This window comes from Pezoporus flaviventris, unplaced genomic scaffold (assembly GCF_033815535.1).
Source record: "Pezoporus flaviventris isolate CSIRO_AGI_PZ_B2104156 unplaced genomic scaffold, CSIRO_AGI_Pfla_v1 ptg000047l, whole genome shotgun sequence".
NCBI classification, from domain to species: Eukaryota; Metazoa; Chordata; class Aves; order Psittaciformes; family Psittacidae; genus Pezoporus; species Pezoporus flaviventris.
In genome coordinates, this window is record NW_026892595.1 from 884,171 (window position 1) to 909,769 (window position 25,599).

Genomic DNA, 25,599 nt, shown 5'->3' on the forward strand with positions numbered 1-25,599 from the left:
AGTATTATTTAAACTGCAGTGTTAATTTCTCTGTCCACAAACTGTAAAGTTCCCCCTCACTCTCCATAAGATTTGTCTTTTTTAGCACTTGTGCTTTCTGACTACAGCACATTCTTACCAAAACAGTTTTTCTCTCTGGTATTTTCTTTTGTCTTTCCTAGATTGATGCAGTTTACTGATTTATCTTGGCTGGACTTTGTGAGGAAGGATGCAAGGATTAATTTCTGTGTAACACAATTTTTAGTTGGAGAGATAATGTGTTTTGCTGTTTATTTTTTTAATAGACATATAAATTTCTCTACCTGCCGTATTCCTTCTTTCATCTGCTAGAAATTTTGGAATGTACATGGAGACAGGAAACAACTTATGGTAAATCACCACCTCAGTGACAGTGATACACAAATTCCTAATAGTGTTTGGACTGTACTGAGGAAAGAAGTACCCGTGGTTTTCTTTTGAACTATAAAACTTCTGGTCTCCTGCCTCTGTATATCTGCGCTTTGTGCAGTTAGGTCTATGAACTGAGGTTATGTGACATGAAGGTTATTACTGTGTTTTACTGTGAGTCCAGAGGCACTGGAGTTCTAGTCTGGAATTGACTGCAGTGTCACATTGGGTTGGTGGTAGAGTGCAGCCACCCGTGTTAGCATGTTCTGCTCTTGTGCTGCTGGCTGTAGAGGACAGTGTATCTTGGTCAGGCCAGTATACTGGAATTGGAGGCTTGAGCAGGCCATGTGTTTGTTACCATATAAATAGTGATATTTTGAATTTATTGCCTTAACTTTCAACTTAGTTGTATGAAGTTTAATGTTTTAGTTTTTTGCTCCCTAAGTAGGAAGTGCTCCATTTCTCTAATAGTACTTACGAAGAACCTTGTCAGCTGTGTCCTGAAAACATTTTCTGCCAACAGCTTTTCTTTTCTGTTGGCTTGTTTAAGGAAGGATTAGTGAGAAATTACTTAGCTTTGTCAAAAATTCTTATATCTTTTATATGAAAATGGTTTATTTCAAGATAGATTTATATTAAAACCGTAGTTAATTATATCACGAGGCTTAAGTTACATTTTTTTTGCTTTTGATGAAATACTTCATTTGAACAGGTGTTAGATTTTTAAGTTCAGACTTAATGAAAGCATTATCCTGCTTCTGTTCATTTAACTGTTAAGAATGAAATTCATATGCATGAATTATTTCTCTCTTACAGTTACGAGTTGTAGGTGTCATTTTTTCCTGTTTGTTCCAAATAAGTGCTGAAAACCCGTAGGTATTAGTAAGGACTCACCATTTAGTAAGGATTGTAAAGCTTATATTATAAGTCTAAAGCCACTCATAGCAGCATTGCAGCCACTTTTTGTTGAATTGTTGTTAATTCTGTTGATTAGAAGAAATTCTTTTCTGTTCTTAACATCTAATCTATGACAGCCTGTCATGGTTCTGAAAAAGTAGTTGGTGCTTGCTTTAGTGTAACATTTCTTCTTGCTGGTTGGCTTAAGTAAAATTGTCTTCAAAAAGTAGTTAGGGGATGTGCGTAGAAATTTTAAACTATTTTCCCTGAAGGATCATCTGTTTGCATGTTATAATTTGGCTGAAACTTTCTGAACCTGATCTTTGCCAGTTGAGGCTTTTGCTGTTGTTAATCACTTAATCAAACACTGTTCATACATTTTTTAAAATGAGTAAGGAATAGTCTTACTTTATGTAAAATAGCCTTTTATGGTTAGTTTTAGGAGAGTGCTAGTGTTCAGATATTTATATGCCACAGTTCCAAATTTGGACACCTGAGTTGTTGTGTTTTGGAAAAATGCCCCTTTGCTTTAAGGAAAGGTTGTGAATAAGTTCCCCTTGATTTAGGGCATGCTCATAGATCAGCTAGATAAGCAGCAGAGTATTGGCCAAGAGCGTGAGAGTAGCCTTGTCACTTACCCACTTCCTTTCCTGGTTTTTGTTAGCTTGCTTACATTTCTTTGACAGACAAAGAATTTAGATTTCTTCTCCTTCCGTTTTTGGTAGATTAATTGCTTTGTAATGGAGTCTTCCTTCTTGCCCTCAGAAGGCTTTCTGTGTGCCAGGCAGTAATATGGATGAAGTCCTGTAGCTAGAATCATAGTCATAGACTAGTTAGGGTTGGAGAGGACCTTAAGATCATCTAGTTCCAACCCCCCTGCCATGGGCAGGGACACCTCACACTAAACCATCTCGCCCAAGGCTTCGTCCAAGTTCTTGCCACAGTTGTCTCACTCCCCTTGGGAAGGAGAGGAATAGAGAGGGTTCTTTGAAACTTCTTGCCTTGAGGGGTGAGGGAGCCTTGGGCAGGTGGCTTTCTTTTTTTTTGTTGGGGTTTTTTTGGTGGTTGTTTTTATTAAATAGGACTTGAACTGCAAGGTAAGGCAGTCAACTTAGCTGCCTTTTCCCCTGCATAAACTGCATCATCTTGTATAATAATCACAGTATCCAAATCCACCCTGTTTTCTGACATAGTCTTTGCTTACAGCAAGCATCCTGTTTCTAAATTAAGCTTTTTTGAATGCTCATTTTATTACATTCATCTCACAGGAATTCTGTGGTATTATTAACATAATGAGTATTAACATTGCTATTTAAGTATATTTTATTAACTTTAATTATATGGTAAATTTACATTTTTCTGTGAAACAGTAAATTTAAGGAACCTGTGAAGTTAAACTGTGGCAGCTTTTCTAGGCTTTCTTGGGTAAGTAGAAGTTCAAAGTACTGAAGTTTTTAGTATACCGTAGTCTGTACCACATTGTACCTATATCAGGGGAAGAAAAAAATGTGGGTGCATTGTTTAAATATGTTTGTCAGATTAATTCATTGCAAACTTTACATGAGTTTTTTCATTGTATTGCACTTATCAGAGTTTTCTGGTATACGGTGTGATCATTTTTCTGTTAGCACTTGTATAGTGCTAGCACAGTGCTGCTCATGGTTTTGCTCAGTTACGGGTGGCACATCCCAGATGCTATTGATAGAACTGACAAAGATCTCTTCATTTTGTTTGGGAGCTGGCCATGGTTTTGGGATTTGTATAGCTTCCTGTGTGTTTGAGCTGTACTAGATAAAATGTCTTGTTGCCTGAGCAGTGCTGTGCTCTGAACAGTTGTGGTGCGAGATTTACCTTTTTCTTTTTGTAAGGGCATGGGATGACCCCAGAAGGTGGTGTTTCTGTAACCAGTGTCTGTATGTTAAAACCAGTGACTGCTACAAGCCACTGAGAACTCCTTGAGCCACTGTTACAGTTGTGTCTTGGAAGCCTTGATAAATATTTAGTGCTTTATGGTTGATCTTTATTTACCCTTCTTTTAAATGGGTAGCTTGGAGAGATAATTACAATTCATGGGTTGTGTGTGAAATGTATAGCTTGTGAGCAAATTAAGTGACTGGACTTCAGATCAAATTTGTTGCTTGAAGACTGAAAAGATTTGTGTATGTCTGAATTTGTTGGACTGTAAATAACAATGAACTTACTAAAGATGCCTTAAAGGTTACCTATATAAAAATTAAGAAGTACCAGAAAACTTTGAAAGTCTGTGTGTGTGTTGCTTGATGTTTGGGTGGCTCTGGATCCACAACAGTATTAATGGTATTGTAGTTTTGTTTCTGTTTGAAGGAGTGTAAAATTTCAGCAAGTCCAGCTGACCCACTGCTTTCTAATAAAATTCTTGGAATCATAGGTTTTTTAATCATAGGTTGCAGTTCCCAAAGATTGAGTGTGTGCATCATCTATTAACATGCCAGAGAAGTCTCTAAATAGCTCAGTTGCTGTTGAGTAGGTCAGAGACGAGCTCAGGCTGAACTGGGATTCAGAACAGGGTATTTATTCTTGCTGTCTTGCCAGCAGGATGCAGTCCTTTTGGTACGTTCATAGAAAGCGGGACAGGTACTAGGAATTGGATGGCTATGCAACTTGCACAGGATGTTGATGACTGGCTGCTTCTGTGAATGGCACAAATCAGGGATTTGAAACTCCTTCTCTCTCTACCCAGGTGACTGCTGCTAGTCACTGAGTTGGAGCTCTTCTGGCATCTTTCAGGACTCTCTGTGCTGCCCCATTGCTTCATGGCCAGAAATAGATAACTTTTTCTGACTGGGCTGACTGCAAAGGTCGTGTGCCCCTTGCTGTCTGAGTTCCCTCCTGACTGATTTAAGAATTTCTTGTTTGGATACGTTCTTCCCTTCCATATTTAGTTAGGGGTGCTGCTTTGTCATCCCTGCTGGCTATGCATCTGATTACTTTCTCTCTTCTTTGTCATCTGATCTTATAAAAGTTTATAGCTCTCTAAGTTATCTGTCTTCTGTAATTCTCCTCATGCCTTTTATGTAGCTGAGGACTTTGCTGTAAAGAGTTTGAGCCAATTTTCAAGATAACGAAACTGATCTAGCTTTGTGTTGTGCCTAAGAGGCAGGTCTCAAGCCTGGTCGTGTATACCTCATAGTTGCCTTGAGTAGGTATGAGCAGTCAGGGCTTCTGCTTGGTAGGCCAGAACAAAGCTGACTTCTCCTGTGAGGACTGAGAAATCTGTAAGGTATGGAGGCTTTTGGTTCACTTAAACAGTTGAATGTTTGATTTGTTCATGCTCCAGGGGTGAGAGAAGTTAGAGTAGCTGGTATCATTCTATAAAAATAGTACAGTTATGAACACAACTGGATTTTTGCAAGCAAACAAGGAGGCCATGAAAACAAATTCTTTTATCTGAAGTATTTCTGCTCGTTTTTCTTTCTTAGACTTTGAAGATTTTTCTGTGGTTGGAGGTGAGAAATTACCTAATGTGGGCTGGCTTCCTCTGGCTTTGCTAAAATAACCCCTTAATTTTGGAGACAAATTGCTTGACAGATTTAAGGTTGGAAGAAAATTTTTGTCATGCCATTTTGTTTAGGACAGTTGAGGATTTTTTTGCTTTTCATTTTGCAAGAAGGTATATGGTTTGCTTCTTTGAAACATTTAGGCATTTTCACTGTGTAGATTCCTGCTAGCCTTAGAACTACTGATTTTAGTGGAAAAAGAAACCCAACAGAAACCCCAGAAAATGCAGAAAGCTTTCTTCATTTAAATACTGTGAAGATATTTTTGTGCACAATAAAAAAGTTCCTCTGCCTAAAATTGTAACACTGCCATTTATGCTTTATGGTAACTGGCCGATAGAAATAATGATTGGTCAGAGATGAGCTCTTACTGTCACCTGAATGTTTAAGAGGAAAATATAAATGGTTTGTTTTCTTTAGAGAGCTGCTGGCATGTCTTAATTCCAGACTTTGTTAGTAGCAAGTAAAAACTTAACAGTAACACACAAAAGAATATTGAAACCCCAGATACTTCTTTGAAATAATTCCTCCGTCCTTGGAGGATTTGCTTTTTAGGGTCAGAGTAATCTGTTAAGAACTGGTCATGTTGCCTCATTTTTGATCCCAGCTTCAGATTTGTGTTATTTAGGATAGATACATCAGTGCATCTTTTGAGTCAGAACATGTAACGCTGCAGCACTAACAATCAGCTAAAGTGTTTAAAGAAGTATATGTTGAAATCAACATGACTGCCAGTGTGCACAAGGTTCTCTAGGAAAAGATGTGATTTATTTTTTTACATCTAAGTGGCTTTTTCTACCTGCTTATTATAACTAGGAGCTTGAGGGTTGAATTTTCCCTTCAAGATATCTGCCTAAATTGACTTGCTAATGCAAGAAAAAAAGGTGAGTATAGGAAAAACACTTAGTGGTATTGTATGTAGCTTCTGTGTGTTGTGGCTTCCTGCTGTTAGCTCACTGGTTTTAGGCTAGTACGTGTTGTTAGGAGGGGTTGTGGTGTCCAGCTTTAAGCATTACTTACACTAGATTTTCCCCCCTCCCCCTCCTGATTTCTCTCTGTAAACTTTGTTCTATATATGCTATTACTCATAAGGATTGGCTGCAGGATTTGATAATATATTTAACTCTTGCTAACCTTGCTCCTCACCTGTATGTCCATTGAGCTCTTCTAATCATTGCTTGGCAAACAACAAAACTAAGCAGGCTAGCTGCCAGCAAATATTCTGGTATATTGTTGCTAATCTCCTTGTTTACATATTGAACCTTGCCATTACTGTGCTAGAATTTGTGTTAGTTTTAATGCATGTCTCCCAACTTCCCTTGGTGTTGGTCACAAAGTTACTATACCCTTACAGTTTTTTTCAGTGAGGTTTCTTCAAAGGGCAGAATAATTAGAGGTCTGTTCACCTGCTACACTTTAATTTTGTGTTTGTGGGACAGTATTTTTAACTAGATTGCTAAACCCACCCAACTTCTAAATGCATGTAGCTCTTCCCTACATATACATCTTTAAGTAGTCTGGAGGGGGAAGGTAGCATGGCAGGGTATTTCTTAAACTGGTTTTGCCATTTGAGGAAATGTGTGTGTAACCACATCCCTAAATAAAGCTCATTAATCTTTAACTTAGAACAGCAATGAATTTTGAAGATGTACCAGTTCATTTTAAACGGAAGTCTCTCTGGATGTTGAAAGATATATGTAATACTAGTACAGTAAACTAATTTCAGAATATTTTACTGGGCTATATCATGATTGATTCTTTCAGTATTTGTATGAAATACAGTGAAAATGAGACTTTGCCTGGGCTGAAATGAAAAACACTGAATGACTTGAGGGAGGAGTGATTTAAATGAATTTCTATTCTTGATACACAGATTAAGAAAATGTGACTAATACATTGCTGTATTGTTATATTTGTTTATGTTTGTGAGACTTTGCTGGCAGTGAGTTAATTCATTGTAAAAGTTGGCGTTGCCTTGTTCAAAAAAAACTTGAAACAGCAGCATTGGTAGGATGGAAAGTTGGTTGGAAGCTTGGCCAGAGTGGAGACTTGTTGCAGTGGTGGGAAGAAGAAGCCTCTGCATGAAGACATGAAATGTTCTTGACATTTTTAGAAAGATTCTTCTGTCTTTGTGGTACTTAGTTGAAGTAATTGTTAGTATAACTGGTCTTTAACTCTTGAAATTGACAAGAAACAATCAGTATTTGAGTAGGGCAAATGCTTTTTCTTTTAGCTTGTAGGTTTCTTAGGACTCCTGTGAAAACTTCATTCTTTTAAACACAAGGTGCTTCTCTTCTGTTGGTTGGTTAACCTTGTAGTTTGAGCAGTCTTGCCTGGCTGTGTGCTTTATGTTGGTAATCATACAGAAAGTAAATGGAATTCAGTAGCTGTGCGAATTTTCAGTCAGTGTTTGAGTAGGAGAAATTTTAGATGTCTAAGACCTGCATGTACCTTGTGGTTTTGAAGGAAGCATCTCAGTGGAAGTAATGTTCTGAAGAGTAGATGTGAAAGATGTGGCCCTTTGTTTATGTGCTTAAGACATGACATGGGTGTCAGAGAGGACAAAGTATAAATGATACATGGTTTCTTCTGCATTGTTATTAATGTATATATCAAGATGGTGACGCACAGTGCTTAGTCTTCTTCAGGAGCTTGCTGTTTACTGCTGTGTCTGTGCACTGTGATTTAGGGGGATTGAGTAGCATAAAAATCGGAACAACAGTAATCGCGAATGTCTTTATTTTTTTGACTTTGGAACATTTGAATTTCTAACAGCCAGCAGCTCCCAGATCAGGTTTGCTACTGAAAGATACAACTCTCCTACCTGACTTCTGTGAAGTAGCGTTACTGGACAAGCTTAACTTACAAAATCTTGTTATTACAGGACTTGAAAGGCTCAGCTGTTGTTAAGAAGACGACTACTGAAACATGGTGGATTATTATGAAGTTCTGGGAGTGCAGAAGCATGCCTCAGCAGAAGATATTAAAAAAGCGTAAGTATAACTAGCATATATTTAATTGATGTTGTGTATTTTAAGGAACAAATATAATAACATTGTTTATAGATTCTCACTTTGAGGTTAATACTAGGATGTGAGTTTAGTCATCTGAGGTGATAGCTTTGCTAACAGAAATCTTCAGTGTTCTGAAGAAAAAGCACTTGCTTGTTTTTATGAAATTAGGAAAAGAAACTTGAGTACTGCTGAAGTGAGAATGTTGTCAGTCATTGGATTTTTATCACTGTTAAGTACATTTCTGTATAAGTGTGCTTCCAAACTTGATCTGGTACAGACAGTGTCAGTCCCTTGTTTGGCTGGATTGCATTAAGTAGGCCTCCCCTCCGTTTGCAGAGATGCTTTTACAAAGTTATTAACAAGCATTTGGCACGTTGCTCTTTGTTAACGTGAGGTCTGGTTTCTGTGTGCTTAGATTTGGATGGACTAAACATCAGTTAGTATTCCTCCCTCTCCACCCCCCATGTTAAATTAGGAGAGTACAAAGGAATTGCACACTGTTCTTCATTTAGATTTACTGTTTATGTGTTGTTTTAAGGTGGATGTTCCTAACATTTTCAGAAAATACCATTTACTTTTCAGAAAACAGCTGGGAGGAGCTCATATCTGTAGTTCTCATTTTTAGTATGCTAAAACTGTTTGACAGTGAGTTGCAGTTTCAAGTGACCTGAAAATACTGTGTTTCAGTTTTGCCTTCTCCAATATTCTAAACTTAATTAACCGAATTAGTGCATGGAAGCTTGATTTATATGGGTTTTTTTCTTTCTTCCATTTTTATTTTGCAAATTGCTGCACATGCTACTTTGCTAGCTCAAATGTTCAGGCTGTGTTATTGCATGACTCGATGTAAAACACTCCAACTTAAGTGCAAGGTTAGCTTTGCTGCTCCAAGTTGAGCACTCTGTCTAAAATATTTCATTTGAGAATAGAAAGCATGTGCAGATGTAGCACTGATGTGACTGATGTTAGGCTGCTGCCAGAGTTTGGTGTCAGGGTACTCCTGGAACATTATTGTCTTTCTCTGTGCCAGAAGAGTACTCTTGATGCTTCCCATGGTTGACTGTAGTATTAAATAAATATGGAGCTCTAAGGAGAAGCCCATAGCTGAAATGTTACACGATGTTTTTCTGAGACCCGCCAGATATTGATTGGAAACACACAGGAATATTCTCAAAACAGCTAAAGAACCCCAAACCCACTTTTTTATTTCTGGTTTGTTTGTTGTTTTTTTTTTAATAAAATCTGACTAGATGGCTCTTGGTGTACCTGTAGAAACTGTTGGTACTGGTTTAGATGCCAGATACAAAGCACTGGGGAATTTCTAAATGTTTTAATCCCTCACAACTTGTTTGAAACATTTTGTGTTTATCTGTATAGTATATTCATTCATTTCAGAATAAAATACTTTATTTTCCTTCCATTTAGATACCGTAAATTGGCGCTAAAATGGCACCCTGATAAAAATCCAGACAATAAAGAAGAGGCAGAACGGCAGTTTAAACAAGTAGCAGAGGCCTATGAAGTTTTGTCAGATGGTAAGTATTTTAAAAGGGCTCTTGCCTCTCTATAGCCTGGTTAACAGACCAAAAGTGCTGATGTATGATGCTTTAAAGGGATATTGTAACTTTGGTTTACCATCCAGCTCAAATACTTCCCTTTCAAAAGAAAGGAGAGATAAAGAAACTTGCAGGTAAGATAGAATAAGCAGAAATTTCTTCTAGAAATCGAGATCTTGTTTGCCAGGCCCTCTTCAGAAATTTCTGAATCTGAATACCAAGTCATTTTCATCTTGGGAGGTGAAGCCAGTGTTACCATCAGTAAGGGGTAATGATGTTGTTTATCCAATGAAAGTCAGGCTAGACAGGCTCTGAAGTATCTGCTGCTGGGTCTGCTGCCTCTATTTCTTATTACAGTAAACTAGTCTTGACAAAGCCCAAGCATACTGTAAACCTTGCTGAAAATTTGGATTGCTTTTGGGGGAATTCCATAAATTCAGTCCTCAGTGGTACTGAGGAGAGTATTAATTTTGCATTGTTCAGGAAAAGTTGTTTAGCTTCACCTATGTGGTATAGGAATTCAGCTTAACGGTTCACCCCTGTCTTTTTGCTTGGAGAAGGCATCATTAATTTGTGCTGATATTCTGGCAAAAGCAGCCTGAATCATAACAAAGTGACTTTGATTATTTTTCCCCTGTAATTGACTGCAGCTGTCTATGCTATTTCTGAAGTGTCCTTGATTTCACCTGAGACCAGTGAGCAAGGGAAAGCTATATTTAAAGTGCTAGCAGCATCTAGATTATCTTTCAGAATTTGGCCTTGTTTATCAAGCTGTACACCCACCTTTTTTTGGGTTGTTTTTGATATGTAATTGACATCGTAGAAAGAGAATTTAGTTTGTCAGTTCACTGTATCTTTGTAATCTAGAGTAATTTAACCTTCTTATGCAATTTTTTTATTTTAAGCAAGATAAAAATAGGATCCTGGTCTGGTTGCTTTACAGATCTTAAAGCTCTGTGGAAAGACTACACTGCTAGAATTTTAAAACATCTTCTAAAAATGCTGCCTGGTTTTGGATCTAGACCAAATCCTAAGTTACTGGTGTCTTGACAATCATTTGTGCAGCAGGGATATCTGAATCCTGAGCCCTGTAGTTGAGAGGCAATCAACTGTTCTGCAGACTTAATGAAATTTTCTGATGCTATTACAGGCTTGAATGGATACAAATTTCTGGCAGAAGAATAGTTTTGTAAGGGGTTACATAAGCAAAGAATACTGAAATTGGGCGATCATAGAACACGCTTCCCTTGTGGTTTCAAGAACGTTACAGTTTTCAAGATGAACTTCAGGCTTTGTGGGCCTTCAGATTGTCTGTGCTGTTTCCTGTTCCTTCTGTCAGTTTGTCTGCCTTACTGCTTTGGTCTCTTTACATTGGTGGGTAGGGTAACATCTTCTCTTTAAAATTACTTTCCAGAAAGGCAATATAGATAATGTACCAAGCTTTGCTGGGGGTGTGGGGGGGATCCTATTGCATGTTTCCATTATTTGAAGATGGTGCCCAGTATATGAAATTTTAATCCCTGTTAGGTGTATTTTACTTTTCAGCAACTGTTTGAGGTAACTGCATGTTATTTCAATGCTGCTATTCAAATTTCAAAAGCATCTTTCACTAAGGAGTTTCCAGTGGGAATAGGATGTTAACATTAGGAGTCTGAAATCAGATGCCCCTACTATTTTTTGGCTGCTTCTATGCCAGTGCAAGCGAAATAACTGACTGTCTGCCTCAGTAAACTCTTCAGGTTCCCTTCCAGAAACAACAGAGCAGTCTTATCTCTGTAATAACGTAGAATTATTTTTTTCCCTTTTCTCATGACTACTGGAAGGCTGGTTTGCAGTGAAATTAAGAGCAAGCTGTTCCATGCCTTCAGAAATCATAGAAAGCTAGCAGTTTGAGTCATATCCTTCCATCGCATTTTTTTAACATCATGTCATTCCCCTTTAATTATAATCACTTCTAGTTTATTAATTTGAGGTGTTTTGCGATCACTCGTACAAACACTGTCCTTCATTCTCATAGCTCTGTTACAATGGGCTTGATCTTGTGCAATAGGAAGAAAAAGAGGCAGTGATTGAGGCTTATAACAAGGGAAATTCCAGTTGGGTAGAAGGAAGACAATGCTAACAGTGAGAGTGCTTGAGCCTGGGACTGTTTTCCAGAGAGACTGTGGAATCTTTTCTTAGAGATAGAGGAGATCAGGGCTTTATCCAGGCAAGTTCTAACCAACTTTGAGATTTGACTGCAGTGTTCTTGTTTTAAAGGCAAGCTTCCTTGTGAAGTTTGTCCTTATACCTCCTTTTTTTTTTTATTATTCAACAGGATCAGAGCTTCTGCAATTAAATGGTAGTAAGTCCTAAGGTTTAGTATCTGTTCTTCTTGAGCCTAAATTGCTTTGGCAATTCTCAGTAAAAATGTTTGCCCAGGTACATGACAGAACTGTCTCAGACAAACTAGCTTTGAGAAATGTATAGCTGAGTATACCGGTTACATATTTCTGTTGTTTTTTTTTGTTGTGTTTTGTTGTTGGGTTTTTTTCTTTTCCAAATTCAATGTGCCTTTTTACTGACATATACAACTTCTCCTTGTAGCTAGAAAACGTGAGCTCTATGACAGATACGGAAAAGAAGGCTTAATAAATGGAGGTGGAGGTATGTTGACAATTGCCAGTTCTTTGCTTTCTTTGTTCTGGTGGAAAGCCATTTTCTGCAGCTTTCTTTCAAGACAGGAATCTGGAAATGCCTGTACTAAGGCCTAAAATGTAACCTTGTGAAAACAGAAGTGACAGTTGTTTTTGCAGTTTTTCTTGTTGTAGTAAAAGGTATTACTGATATCTGTAAACAGAGACAAGGCAATTAATGATGAGAAGTGTTGTCTGGACTTTATACCTGAAAGGGAAAGAGAAATTTTAAAGATGGGTTTATATCTCTAAATGATTCAAATACCATACAGACCTGAACTTTCTTGTTAGTAAGAATGTGTGAGGGTAAATGAAATTTAACATCTTTTGCAGGTGGAAATCATCATGATAATCCATTTGAATTTGGATTTACATTCCGTAACCCAGAAGATGTGTTCAGGGAGTTTTTTGGTGGAAGGGACCCCTTTTCATTTGACTTCTTTGGTAAGTAATCCACCTGGTTTAGTTATGTTTATCTGAAATGGGCTAAAACTTTACTCTTGCAGAACAAATATAGCTAATGCAGCTTTATTAGAAATAGCTCTGAGAACTGCAGGTAAACAGTGGGCATTTTGTGTTAGATTTAAAATGTTTATTTCCTACCTGTTTGTTCTTGTTTTATTTGATAGTACAGAACAGGTATGTTTTGTTGGAAGTCGTGGTTTAAAAAGCCATAAAATTGTGAGTGCTGTGTCTCTAGGTTGAAAGGAACCATTCAACATTCAATATGCTGAAATTCCCTTTAGAGAATTTGACTGGGTGAACTTAATTTGTTGAATTTGATCTGTTTTTATTTGTAAATATTTAATGTAGCTTTTAGAGGTTCTGAACTGGACAGGTTAACTGTAACTCTTACACCATAGCTCTCAGCTTGAACTTGGATGGTTGAAGGAAAGATTTTTCTTGTATCAAAACAAGAACAACTGCAAACGTAATGTAGGTGATACTCTCCCAAATTCATGGTATATGTTTGCTTGGGGGATAGAGCCCCTTAAGGTTCAGGTAGCTTAAGTAGTTCTTGAAGCCTTGATGCGTCCTTTAGTTAAAGGAGAAACAGTGTGATAAAATTGTCAAAGTGATCTTATTACCATAGTGCTGGTGGTCCTTTGGCTTGTGATGTCGCTTACTGTAGCATATTGAAAGCCTATTCAGGTGTTGCAGTTCTTATGAAATCACTGTGTATGTTCTACTGCATAAAATGCTGACCTAGAAAGTGGAACAGATCCTGTGTTCAGTATTTACTTAAAGTAGTCTCATATTGAAAACTGCAAGAAGTGTACGTGAAAAGCAAAGCTCTTCCTATTCAGTGCCTTGATACTGTTTAATCTCTATAACAATGTATGAAGATGTTTTAATATTTTCAAAGAATTTTTTATCTTTGCTGGCAGCATGAAGGGGCTAATTCAACTAAGATTCTAATTACCTTTCTGTAGTTTGCTGTTCAGGGTTCATCAGTTGTTGGGTGACTCTAGTGAAGAATTAGAAAAGGGGTTGAAGTGCTAGAGGATTAATTCAGTAGAATGTTAGTTGATGAATTACATGAGTAACTAGAGGAAGAATCTGGTAAAGGATAAGCAGTAGAACTTGAGCAGTTAGATCCAGCAGCAAATCAGAAGTAGTAAAGTGCAGATTGGAGGAAGCATCTAACAAAATACTGATGAATGGAAACAGGGGCTGAGGTGGGGTGTTGCAGCTTTTTGCTGCCTTCACTGAATGATGATTTCCATTTAGATGAGTGCTTTCAGCACTGGTTAGGCCACATCTGTAGTATTGTGTCCAGTTCTCGGCTCCCCAAGACAAGAGACAGAGCTACGGGATAGAGTCCAGTGAAGGGCTGCTAAGACAGTTAAGGGACTGGCGCTCACCACATGGAGATGCCACTACTGCCAGAGTTCCTGGGATATTGCAGCTACTTCACCCGCTCCTGTAGAGGAATAGTGATACATCTTACCCTGTGAAAGCAGTGGACATAACGACATTCCTCAATGGTGACATTGAGGCATGCTTCCAGAAACATTCTCCCCCTGTTTAACACCCAAATTTATTTACTCAAAAGCAGGTTACCTACTTAATGTAGTCCTAAAACCTGTGTTGAGCTTTAGATTCTCAGTAAAAGCTCTTGGAACTTTTTTTGACAGAAAGCTTCTAAGTGAGCGCTTTTTTTTTTTCTCTTTAAGGTGCTTCAGACATTCTTTGATATGGCAAAGTGTGACTCAAAACAGTTCTCCCACAGCTTTGTATAAAAAGTGTCCACAACAATCTCTCCATTTATGCAAATGTTTAAGATAGTCCAAAGTGAAAATACAGGGGCTTTCAGCTGAACATAGTGCATTTGCTAATGCCAAAAGCAAGCAGTAGAATTGCGTGTGTAACTGGTTGGTGAACCAGAGCCCTTGTAGCTTCTGCTGTGTTGAAACACCCACAGCTGGTGGGACAGCTTTTGTCCTGAAGAATAAGAGAATTCATCTAATAAAGAGTTTTCAACTTTTAATTTTCTGTGGAACTAGTGACCTTTTAAAGAGCTACTCAGGTTATAATTGGTTTTATAAGCAGCTGAATAAGGACTGAGGTCATGCTTTTTAGAATGTGCACTGGTGGAATCAAAGATGAAATTGAATATATGCTTTGAAATGTTTACACCTTTTATACAGTTTGAAGTAGTATGTACTGAGGCACATAGACTGCAGGTGGGACTCTCTCTATCCTGATTGCCATTGAATATGTAAAAAGAACACCATTCAGAAGCATAATCCCTATAAATTAAGCAGTGTGAAGAATTCTTAAAGTTGTGCCATGAATCAAGTCTGTTAAACTCCACTGAGCTGTGTTGCACTGCGATTGCAGTTACAGAAAGTTTTCTTTATGAACAGAGGCATCTTTACTCATCTGTAAAAAAGAGGAGAATGTATGAAGATTTCTGTGGTGATTTGTAACTGAGTCCCTTCAGACTTCTCAAATAAAAATTTATAATTCCGTTGAAGACAGCTCTTAACAATTCCACGTTGAGCAAAGTTAATGTTATGTGCTTTGTGTTGCACTGAAATTAACTCAGCCCATCACAGTCTTCACTGGTTTTCAGGCTAATTGTTTGGAAAAAGAAGGGTGTATGAAGGCTAGTACTTCTAAAAACTTGTTCTGATAAGGTAACAGATGGTTAACTCGGCTTTAGAGGTGTGCACTTGCTTTCTGTAACAGCTGGTTACAGCAGAATCTGCTTTTTCCTAGTGACCTCTTCCAGTGATAGTTTTTAGTTTCTTTGAGATAGGTGAATGGTAAGCCTTGTAACAGAAGAAAAGGTAATGCTTCCTATGCAGTACTACTCTTTATACTGTAAAGTACTACCTTGAAATATCAGTGCCTGGTTAGATGGTAAGCAGCACTCTCTACCTTACACAGCTGTCCTTTGATGTGAAAACTGACGCTTTAGTCTTCATAAAGGGATTGATTTCTCATTTCTGTAAGCTTGTTTTATATTTAAACTATCTGACTATATATGGTGCTTGCCTTTATTTGCTTAATTTGTATTGCAGGTAGTGTTTTGTTCATATTTTACTTGTAAACTTTTCAAGGATGTTCTGCTGCTGTATTTTAACAGTTCATAGGGATCCTCCACTGTTAAGGGAGGTATATTGATTAAATTAAAGACTGCTGCTTCAGGGACTGTGAGGAACAGAAGCTGATGTGTTTTCACATAGGAAAAAATGCTTGACACTGATTCTGGGCTGTTAAAGAATTGACTTGGTTTTGGTTTAGAGGCTTTTCAGATTCTCACTTCAAGAACAGGTTATATGTTGGAAGGGATTATCAGTAAGGAATTGCGTTGAAAGATGGAATGGTTATCATGAGAGCATAACATTAACCATTAGTGGTTCAACTCAAGTAGTTCAAGCAGCTCTTTAAGTAGTTGTATACATTGAGCTTCGTATACACATCTGATGACATTTGGGATGGTTTAGGGTATTTGGGATGGTTTAGGGTATTTGGGATGGTTTAGGGTATTTGGGATGGTTTAGGGTATTTGGGATGGTTTAGGGTATTTGGGATGGTTTAGGGTATTTGGGATGGTTTAGGGTATTTGGGATGGTTTAGGGTATTTGGGATGGTTTAGGGTATTTGGGATGGTTTAGGGTATTTGGGATGGTTTAGGGTATTTGGGATGGTTTAGGGTATTTGGGATGGTTTAGGGTATTTGGGATGGTTTAGGGTATTTGGGATGGTTTAGGGTATTTGGGATGGTTTAGGGTATTTGGGATGGTTTAGGGTATTTGGGATGGTTTAGGGTATTTGGGATGGTTTAGGGTATTTGGGATGGTTTAGGGTATTTGGGATGCCCGAGTAATTTTTGTATGGGCTCAGGACCTACAGCAGACCAGTATTTACCAGAAGCAGTATTAGAAGCTTGTTAGGCTGTTGCGGGACATTTCAAAGAGCTTTAGATGCCTGTATATCTAGTTCAGTGAATCCCACAAGGAACCATGCTTTAATCCATGGTAAAGTATGTTAATAATGTGATGTGGTAAATTGCTCTAGATGGACGGTCCCTCTGGACTTTGTCTGAGAGAGGACTTTGTGGAGTCTCTTTTCAACATAGATCATAATCTTGACAGTTTTGTTAGAGTTCCTAAACTCTTTAATATTCTCAGTGTACCTTCTGAGATGGTATTTTATAAAAATGTCCTGTTTTTTTTTCTTAGTTTGTGAAGTAGAACTCGCAATGTATTTAAATTTAAGACCAGCTGATGTGTATAAACCCATATACATTTTTTGGAGTTTTCCCTGGAGAATTCTGGTTACCTGGTTTATGTGGTACTTAAATCTATACTCCTGGAAACCACAGGTAAAATGAATCTTAACACCTTATAGCTAGCTAGATATAAATATTTGTCACAGAGAATGTCAACTAGCTAGCTATTTGTGTAGCTTGGTACTGCAGATTGACTATTGTAATATTGATTACTGTAATGCATCATGCTCTATTAGATGTAAAGAATAGTTAGTGACTTTAAGCATCCAGGCTAAAAAGTCTTCACCTAATGAGAAAGGGGAAAATCTGTGTGCAGTAATTGTTGCAAACTATTTTACATGATCTGTGTTTTGGGATGTTCAGGAATGGAATAGCTTCATCAGCCTTTTTGTCTCAAGGACAGAAAGTTGTCTCAGTAGGGCGCAAGCTTCCATCATGGTTTCAATCCATATGTAATCCCATGTCTGATAATTACAATGTTCAGGAGTTCTAATGCAAAATGCATTTGTTAGTCAAATGGGTTCTTAAAACAGAAAATGGAGCTGGCTTTCAATTAAAGCTGTATTGCACAACATTGACCTCTTTGTAATTAATCTTTTTGTCGACATAAATTTGCAGCTTTTGGTGCAATTCGTGAAGTGCTTAGAGATTTGCATGTTCATTCATTGCTTTGGTATGAATGTACGCAGTAGTATTTTGTAAGCATGGGTCTTGGATCATGATTACTCATGGAATGGTCACAATCTCACTACTATGAGTTTCTCAGAAATTACTTGGTAGGTTTGAAGAAGACTTTTGGAACACAGTAATTGTCTCACCCAGACAGCATTATCAAACAGTAATAGGTAATGGTGTGGCACATTGGGTAACTAAGCTAATACTTAGCTTTTGCTGCCAAAAGGGAGGAGCCACTGCTCCAAATCATCATGTCTGTCTTAAAACTTAGTCTTTGACCATTAAATACATTGAGAAGCTGTTTGATAGCACATTGGCCTAAGAGGAGGTTTGTCCTTGGCATCCTGAGCTAGTTCAGGTTATTAGTCCCCAAGAAAATAGTTTGGTTTTGTTTTCTTGGATGGCAAGGTGGCTGAATTGGTCAGAGGACAAATGCTGAACGCAGCACAAGGAGAGCAGGGCATACAATGTTAATGGAAAATTTCTGTTTCCAAGGTGTGCTTGAACATTTGGGCATTGATTTGGTAAATATGAAACTCTGGTTAGAGTTGGACTTACCATTATTACAAAGATGCTGGAGTACAGTATAGATAGCATTCAGAGGTCATGTTTAAGTCTCTTTTTTTTCTAGGAAATTACTAATCCCAGGATCTCTGCTGTGTATCATTAGAAAGACTTTCAAGTGCTTCTGCAGATGAACATTCTTAAATAAGTGGGGCAAACATCTATTTGACATCTAATTTGTGGAAGTAAGCAATGATAAAAGACCATGTTGTAAAACATTTTAGGCGGGTGAATCAGTAGTACTTGCAGCAGCATCTTGGTGTCTTTTCTGAGTAAGTGGCATCAACAGTATGCTTGTTTTGCAGTTAAGGAAGAAAATATTTCCATGCGAAAGTGCTTACAGGTTTCTGCAGCATGCCCAGTTCTGATGATGCAGGTTTTTGTACCTGTGTTTACTCCAGAGCTGTATCCTGAGATTCTGTGTCTACTGCAAGTCTGCATCTTCGAAACTTTTTTCCAAATAGGAGGCAAGATAAAAACACCTACTCCCAGAATTCTGCTTTATTCTATGTAGCATGTATCTGTAGCGCTTTGCATGAACACATTATTCAAACCCACATTTCAGACTCTACTGGCATGATGTTACTTATAGTATGCTTTTAATATAACAGTTATGGCAGGCAAGCAGGCTACGCTGTCTTTGCTTACTGAAACATGGGAGGCTGTAATAATGGCATTGAGTTTGACTGCCTCCTTAATGTAGGGGCTGAGCAGCCTTGCAACATTATTCTGCTCAGTGCGTGGCAGCTCCAGTGTCATCCTTCTGCATCTGCAGTGAGGGCATTCAGCTTGTGTGTTGTTTTTTGGTAGAGGCAGTATGTGTAGTTACTGTAGTTACTGAGCAGTGATCCTGGTTTTTATAGGGTAATGTTCCTTTGCATACTGTCCCTATAAAATTATCAGTATCTCTAGCTGCGGCAGCATGTGCATGTAAGAATGTTTGCTGACAGTGCACAATTTGTCTCAACACTCTACGATTTTCTGGGTAGTGTTGCATTGGAATGTGTTCAACACTTTTCACCAGGGGTAGCATCATTCAACAGCTGAAAGCACTTTCCTGTGCTGCTTTTGACCCTTGGACACTTCTTCCTGCTGTCTTCTTTGTAACCAGCAGTTGCTTTTATGGTCACACTGAACTTCAGCAAAGGATCAATTAGCTGAACTTGTGTTCATCTGGAGATGCTGTTTTCAGTTTATCTGTTCTTGATCTGGTTCCCCAGGCAGCTGCCAAGGTGCAAGTGTTATTGTAGAAGTGATAGATGTAGGGAATATGGCACTTTTAGTTTATTGGGAATAATGCCTTAGATTGGTTTAACTGAGTTGTGCATTGCTTCAAATGTAGATAATCTGGGGTTTACTTCCTTTCCGTGCCTATTGTATGGTGCTTTCCAGCCCACTTTCTTTCAAATACATCAGTCTTGCCAGTAGTGACTCAGATTAGGTCATGGATGTGACAGAAAGCTAACAACTTGGTGTTTTCTTTTGGATGGTGAATTAATGCGATATTAGTCTAGCATTTCAGTTTTCTGATGCTTTTGAGTTGTGTAGTATTTACATAGTTTTTTCCCTTTTTATAAAGGTCTCCACTTGTGGCACTTTTGGGTTGTATTTTGTTTTGTGGGGTTTTGTTTTTTTTTTTCAGTTTTCTGATGTGCTTCTAACAATAAGAAAATTAAGCACCAAAATTACTATCATAAGAGGATTTAGTAAAAAAAAAAAACAACCCACAATACCCTGATATTTTGTTATTCACTGTGTTGGATGGTTTTAGCCAAATGGTTCTGTGTGCAAGATTATAATGCATGGGAAGGTTCTGCAAAATCACAATAATAGATTTATCAAACTGAAATGTTTTGCTGCGTCGTACTGTTAGTTATCTTGATTTAAGGACTAAAAGCATAAACAGGGTCTGAGTATTTGTGAAGTTGCTGTATTAATGTGTATTTGGTGGTGGATAAAACAAGTGATAATGCAGAAGCTTTGTGGTGCCTTCTCTTTTCTGTTTCTGGCTTTCTCCCCCTCCCCCCCCCCCCATGCTGTACCTCGATGGCTGTCAGGATAGGTAAGGAACATTGCCTCAGGAAAGTCCTACCCATTTTCCTGTCTATGGACAATCCATCTTGCTGAGAATTCCGCAGAAGAGCGGTTAGAGTATCTTCTTTGCTGGAGAATTACTAGCAGGGCTGCTAATGGAAATCACCTGAGGCTAGAACATTTACTAATACCAAGTGCTCACCTCTTTTGTTAGTGTGTAGGGTTGCCAAAGGCTAATAAGGCACATCCAAGTCTCACTTAGTTTTTTTTTTTTTCTGTGGCTAGGAATAGGCAATAATCCATTTAGAAACTGGGTTGATAGCAGGGATCTCTAGGAGGCCCTTTGGTCCTCCCTTAAAAAGCTTTTGTGGTTTGCTGCTGTTGCGCTGAGGAGAGATTCACTTGTAGAATAAGCTGATGTACTGTTGGGGGCTTAAAACCTCAAAGCTTACATGGTGGGTTGTTTTGTTTTTATTTGAACTCCAGGTAACAAGAAAAATGGGCTATAAATAGAAAGCTTAACAGTGGGAGTAACATAATATAGATCGTTTCTACACGTGAGTGAATGACCTTCATAACTAATTTATGAGTCACTCCAGCAAGAATAAATTGGAGTACAAAACAATTAACTTCAGTGGCTTTACTTGCTAGCCGATACCATAGACTGACAAACCCACCTTGTTTTGTTTTCAGAGCATTAGTAGAAAACAGCTTTCAGATACTTCTAGTAGTAATTATTTTTTAGGGAGATATGATAAAGTAAAAAAGGATTGCTTATGTAGGTGCCTGGTGGCCTCTCCCCTTCCCCTTTTTTTTTTTTTTTTAGAAGAGACTATCATCTTTATGATGGGGATGAAACAGCAGCTGTTGTAAATGACATAACAGTTGTACTTGAATTTGAAATGTCATTTTATCTATGACTCCCTTTATTTATCCTCTCTTTCCCCTGCTTGGTGGGGACTGAATGCTGCTTTGAGACACTGTGTAAACCTTCCTACTTTCTTGCCTAAATGTGCATCAGAATACGTGTTTGATGTACCTATTGTGGCAGGTGTTAAAATAAACACTTTGAACACTAAGATTATAAGTAATCAATTCCTGACTGCTGTTTTTGTATCTCACTAAGTGATATAACCTATCTGGAAGTTACTTTTTAAAGATCTCATTGTGGTGATCCACAATAAATCTTGAATGGAATTAAGCTAGACAGTTCAGGTACCTGTGTGCAATATTTTAAGAGTCATTAAATTTAAATTCTAGGAGTTTAATCTGTAGTGCTACTCTTTATAGCCTGGAAAAACTTAGTCTGACAGCAGGGAGTGTAGAACTGCTGAATGATTTGCCTTATGGTGGCTTGTTGTGTAAGGTATCATGATTATGCATCTGAGCAGTGTTAAGTCTGTCAAATGCTAACTGTCTGGACATGGTTAGCCTCAAATACTGATTTAATTTTGAACATGCTTCCACCGTATTATGCAATATGAACATATTATGGAAACAATATTTTAATTATATGTAATAAATAATTCTACAAATAAATAATAAAATAGAAATATGTATATAATACATGCAATATTAATATGAATACATTATAAAAGAATAATAATACATATGTATAATGCTTTTGTAGCTCTTGCCACTTCTATTTTACTGAAAAATGTTCAATTGTTTATATCAGGTTTACTGTTTTTTTTAAAATACTAAACACCTAAAACACAGAAATAGACCACTCTTTATAATTGTTTTTGGGTCCAGAAGAGACAGAATTTAGTCCAGAAGGAATTACCTTGGATTCTTCAGTTGCATCAGACATTTTGAAGGCTGAATCTTAAATAATGCAAACTTATTTTTTATGAATTTCTAATGTTTAAATACAGAATCGCTCAGTAATAGTGACCTCTTAAATGCTGTCCTCTGTTTTGCAGAAGACCCTTTTGAGGACTTCTTTGGCGGCAGGAGGGGTCCAAGGGGAAGCAGAAGCAGAGGTGGTGGATCATTCTTCTCTGCCTTTGGTGGATTCCCTGCTTTTGGAAGTGGCTTTTCTTCATTTGACACAGGTAAATATCACAACAAGGAATGCAGTTTTGGTACACAAAGGATCTCAATATAATAATCTGAATACTTTTTTAAAAAACTTGCCTTCATTCAGGAAATTGAGGCTGCACTTTATCTGCTCTCTGTAAAGTCTATATGTGAACAAAGGTATTGTTAAAATATTTGGTCTACCTAAAAATTCACGAGAAGTGAACAGACCTCTAAAAGGTAGAACTTTGTTCTTAATTTTGGTGCTGTGGTTTCTATATAGCTTTAAAATTGTTTGTATTCTGTTTGGTTTTAGGTGTTGGGGATTTGGTGGCTATTACTTAAGGTCTTAAAAATATACTCTTAGAATGTATGGTAGTACTTAGTTCAGTCTGAGTGCAGGTGTCTATATCTGAGGTTGGTGAGAGCTGTTGATACTCTGTGTCCTTTCAATTAAGATTCTGGATATTAGTTGGGATGCTAATGATGGAATACTTGTTCTGTCTGCTAACTCAACAGAATCCCAACATTTAAAGCAAAAAAACAGATGAATTAAAGTTACCAGCTTTACCTTAGTGGATAGAATGAGACAGTGGTTGAGTTCAGCAAGCAGGCTTGAATGCCTTTTCTTCAGGAGAGAAGATGAGGAATGGTTTTTGCATGATGCTGTCGATTTGGAATTGGAACTATGGGTCCGTATGGGAGAAGTCGATGGGTCTGGAGCTATGTTTTTATTCTCACACTGGTGTTTAATGGCATCTAGTCACTGGTGCTGTGTTGATTTGTATCCCATGGTCATGCAGAAATGTGTTTTTAGTCACATACCTTCTTTCTTAATAGGTTTTACTTCGTTTGGCTCGCTGGGACATGGAGGCCTTACTTCGTTCTCCTCTACGTCATTTGGTGGTGGTGGGCTGGGTAACTTCAAATCAGTATCAACTTCAACTAAAATAGTTAATGGCAGAAAAATTACTACAAAGAGGTATGTGATAAAAATATTTGTATGAAATGATAGTAACTATAAATACATGCATATAAGCATGCTATATGTATATGCACGTAAATATACTGATACGTGTGTATTTTTACTTTTGCTGTTGTGGTCATCACATTACTTGGATTTCTCTGCTTAAATTTTTGAGAAGTTCTATTTGTTCTCTGACTTTTCTTAGCATTGCTGAGTTACTTAAAGCTGTAGCCTGTGAAAAACAGGAAAGACGGTGTTTTTTTTGTCTGAACTCTTCATAGTTGAAGAGGGTTTAGATGTGTAAAACATGCTTTCAGAGCTGCCCTTGTGAAAAATGAAGCTCGCGACTTCTTTGCTGTTAGAAAGGGACCAGGCAATGGAATTCTTCCTGACTTTCAGAACCTCCGGTATAGGGATTCATCTGTTATTATGGTCTTTGACTACTGTCTGCCAAGTCTGCTTGAGCTGCTGGAAGGGAAGTGCATGTGGTTTCTGTTGATTGTGAAGCATTTAACTGGGGATTTGGAGGACTTCTAGTTTTGTAGACATCATGAAACAGTTTTCCTAATACCTGCTCTAGTTTGCTTTCCTAGGCAGTGCTTGAGTGAAATTTTTGTGTAAAAAGTAATTTTATCTGTTAAGTGGAATAAACAGCTGAAACCTGCTTTGGAGAAATCTTTTCCTGTTTGTTGGAAAGTGAATTTTCAACTACTATACACAGCATATCTTCTCATGTTTCATGCTTGTGATGAGGAAATTGAAATATTAGTTAGCTATAGAGTAATTAATATACATGGAACATTATGATCCCTAAGTTATAGGAGTACTGAACAAGTAGTTAAATGTAATTTCAGTACTTAATAAAAAGTTGCAGAAAAGCAACCGAGAACCAGGTTTTTTTTGCTGGGTAACTTGTGTCCCATACTTCAAAGTGCAAGGTTGTTCTCTGTCCTGTTGTACTGGAGAAATCCTGTTGTCTTGACCACGTAAGTGCAGCCTTTGCCACTGTGTGCTAGTGTGGTCATGGTACTTTCCTGTGAGTGTATTCCAGAAAAAAATTGAAAACTGAGGGAATTGTCCCAGGGGCAGAGAGCAAAGAAAGTGTTAATGCAAAATAAGATAAGGCACCATGTCTGGTTTTAGTATTAAAAGGTAGGCTAAATCAGTATTATGCTACATTATATCTTATCATATCGGGGGGTGGGTGGGAAGCAAGAAATATGGCTAGTCACATCTAGGAAGATACATTTAATATCTCCAAGAGGTCCTGTTTCTTTGTAGAAGGTCTGACCACAGGGTAGCAAAGTCTAAAGAAGAGATGTATCCCAGTATCTGAATAGTATTTTGTTTCAGGTAAGAAGCCATTCCCTGGTTTTAGTTTGGGTGTATTCTCTTCAGTAAGTCTTATCACCAGAAAAATGTGTATTCATCCATGTGGTCTCCTCATTTGAATCATGAGGGGGAGAATTCCCACATAGTTAAAATTTAGGCGTAAGTTAAATAATCTAAAAATAGTTTAAACATTCCTTTTCTTCCCATGTCTAAAACAAACAAAGCCCAAATCCACAGAGCTCTAACAATCTCTCATGGTCAGGGATACTTGAATTTTGCAATATACATGCTGGTCATAAACTTGGTATACAGTAGTTCTGCAAATTAATTACTCTGATAAATTAAAAGCAGCTTAAAGACTATTTTGCATGTCTTGCATCATGCAAAACTATGATTGGATCTAGATTATTATGCATTTAACAAATGGGTAGGTACTAAATTCTACGCCAAGATTGTACAGTTGATCTGTCAAAAGACATTTAGTCTTAATTAGTAGTGTAGTGTCAGTAAAACTGTGACAGTGTATGAGGCAACAGCTGTTAACTGTGAACTCTACAAACTGGAGGATTCAAACTTCCAGAAAGCAATTTTCCTGCTGTAAATAAGAATTTCAGTAGGGGAATGCAGATGGCTAGTAGTTACAGCTTCTGCACTGTTAAATACCAAAGCTTGCCAACCACAGTTGCATTAAGCAGGCAGTGCTCCCTTATAGTTTGTTATATAAAAACCTAGATCTGGCATATATTTGCAAACTGCTTACAGGGCTTTAAAATGGCTGTGGTTTTTGTCCTACAGAATTGTTGAGAATGGACAAGAGAGAGTAGAAGTTGAAGAAGATGGCCAGTTAAGGTCGCTAACAATAAATGGTAAGGAGCAGCTGCTACGCTTGGATAACAAGTAATTCAACGCACGCATTTAACAGAATTTTAAGCTATAACAGCCACCATTTGAGGATTGACAGGAACATTTTTTTTGAAGATTTCAAATGAACTCGACTTTCTGTATATCCGTACTTAAGTAGTATAAATAGCTCACTGAAGCTCGTATTTGTCATAGACTTTTGAGTTAATTGTTGGGACCACATCAATTGGACCATTCTTTCTGTCCTTAAAATTGTTGTAAATTTCTGTATGCACTTTTCTTTTTATTATATATGATCAAGGTGAACCTAGTAGTGCTAGGACAAGATGTACACT

The 25,599-nt window shown here is 37.7% G+C and overlaps 1 protein-coding gene across 2 annotated transcripts in view; it reads left to right on the forward strand.

The window, feature by feature from the left end:
* Positions 1-25,599, forward strand: part of DNAJB6 (DnaJ heat shock protein family (Hsp40) member B6) — a 58,448-nt gene that overhangs the window by 1,881 nt on the left and 30,968 nt on the right. For both annotated transcript variants that reach the window (XM_061468007.1, XM_061468006.1), the window contains exons 2-8: positions 7,705-7,813; positions 9,260-9,369; positions 11,977-12,036; positions 12,399-12,509; positions 22,008-22,139; positions 22,945-23,086; positions 25,199-25,269. In XM_061468007.1, the coding sequence (XP_061323991.1) occupies positions 7,749-7,813; positions 9,260-9,369; positions 11,977-12,036; positions 12,399-12,509; positions 22,008-22,139; positions 22,945-23,086; positions 25,199-25,269 (691 nt within the window). In that variant the 5' untranslated portion in view covers positions 7,705-7,748. The remainder of the gene's footprint in view (positions 1-7,704; positions 7,814-9,259; positions 9,370-11,976; positions 12,037-12,398; positions 12,510-22,007; positions 22,140-22,944; positions 23,087-25,198; positions 25,270-25,599) is intronic.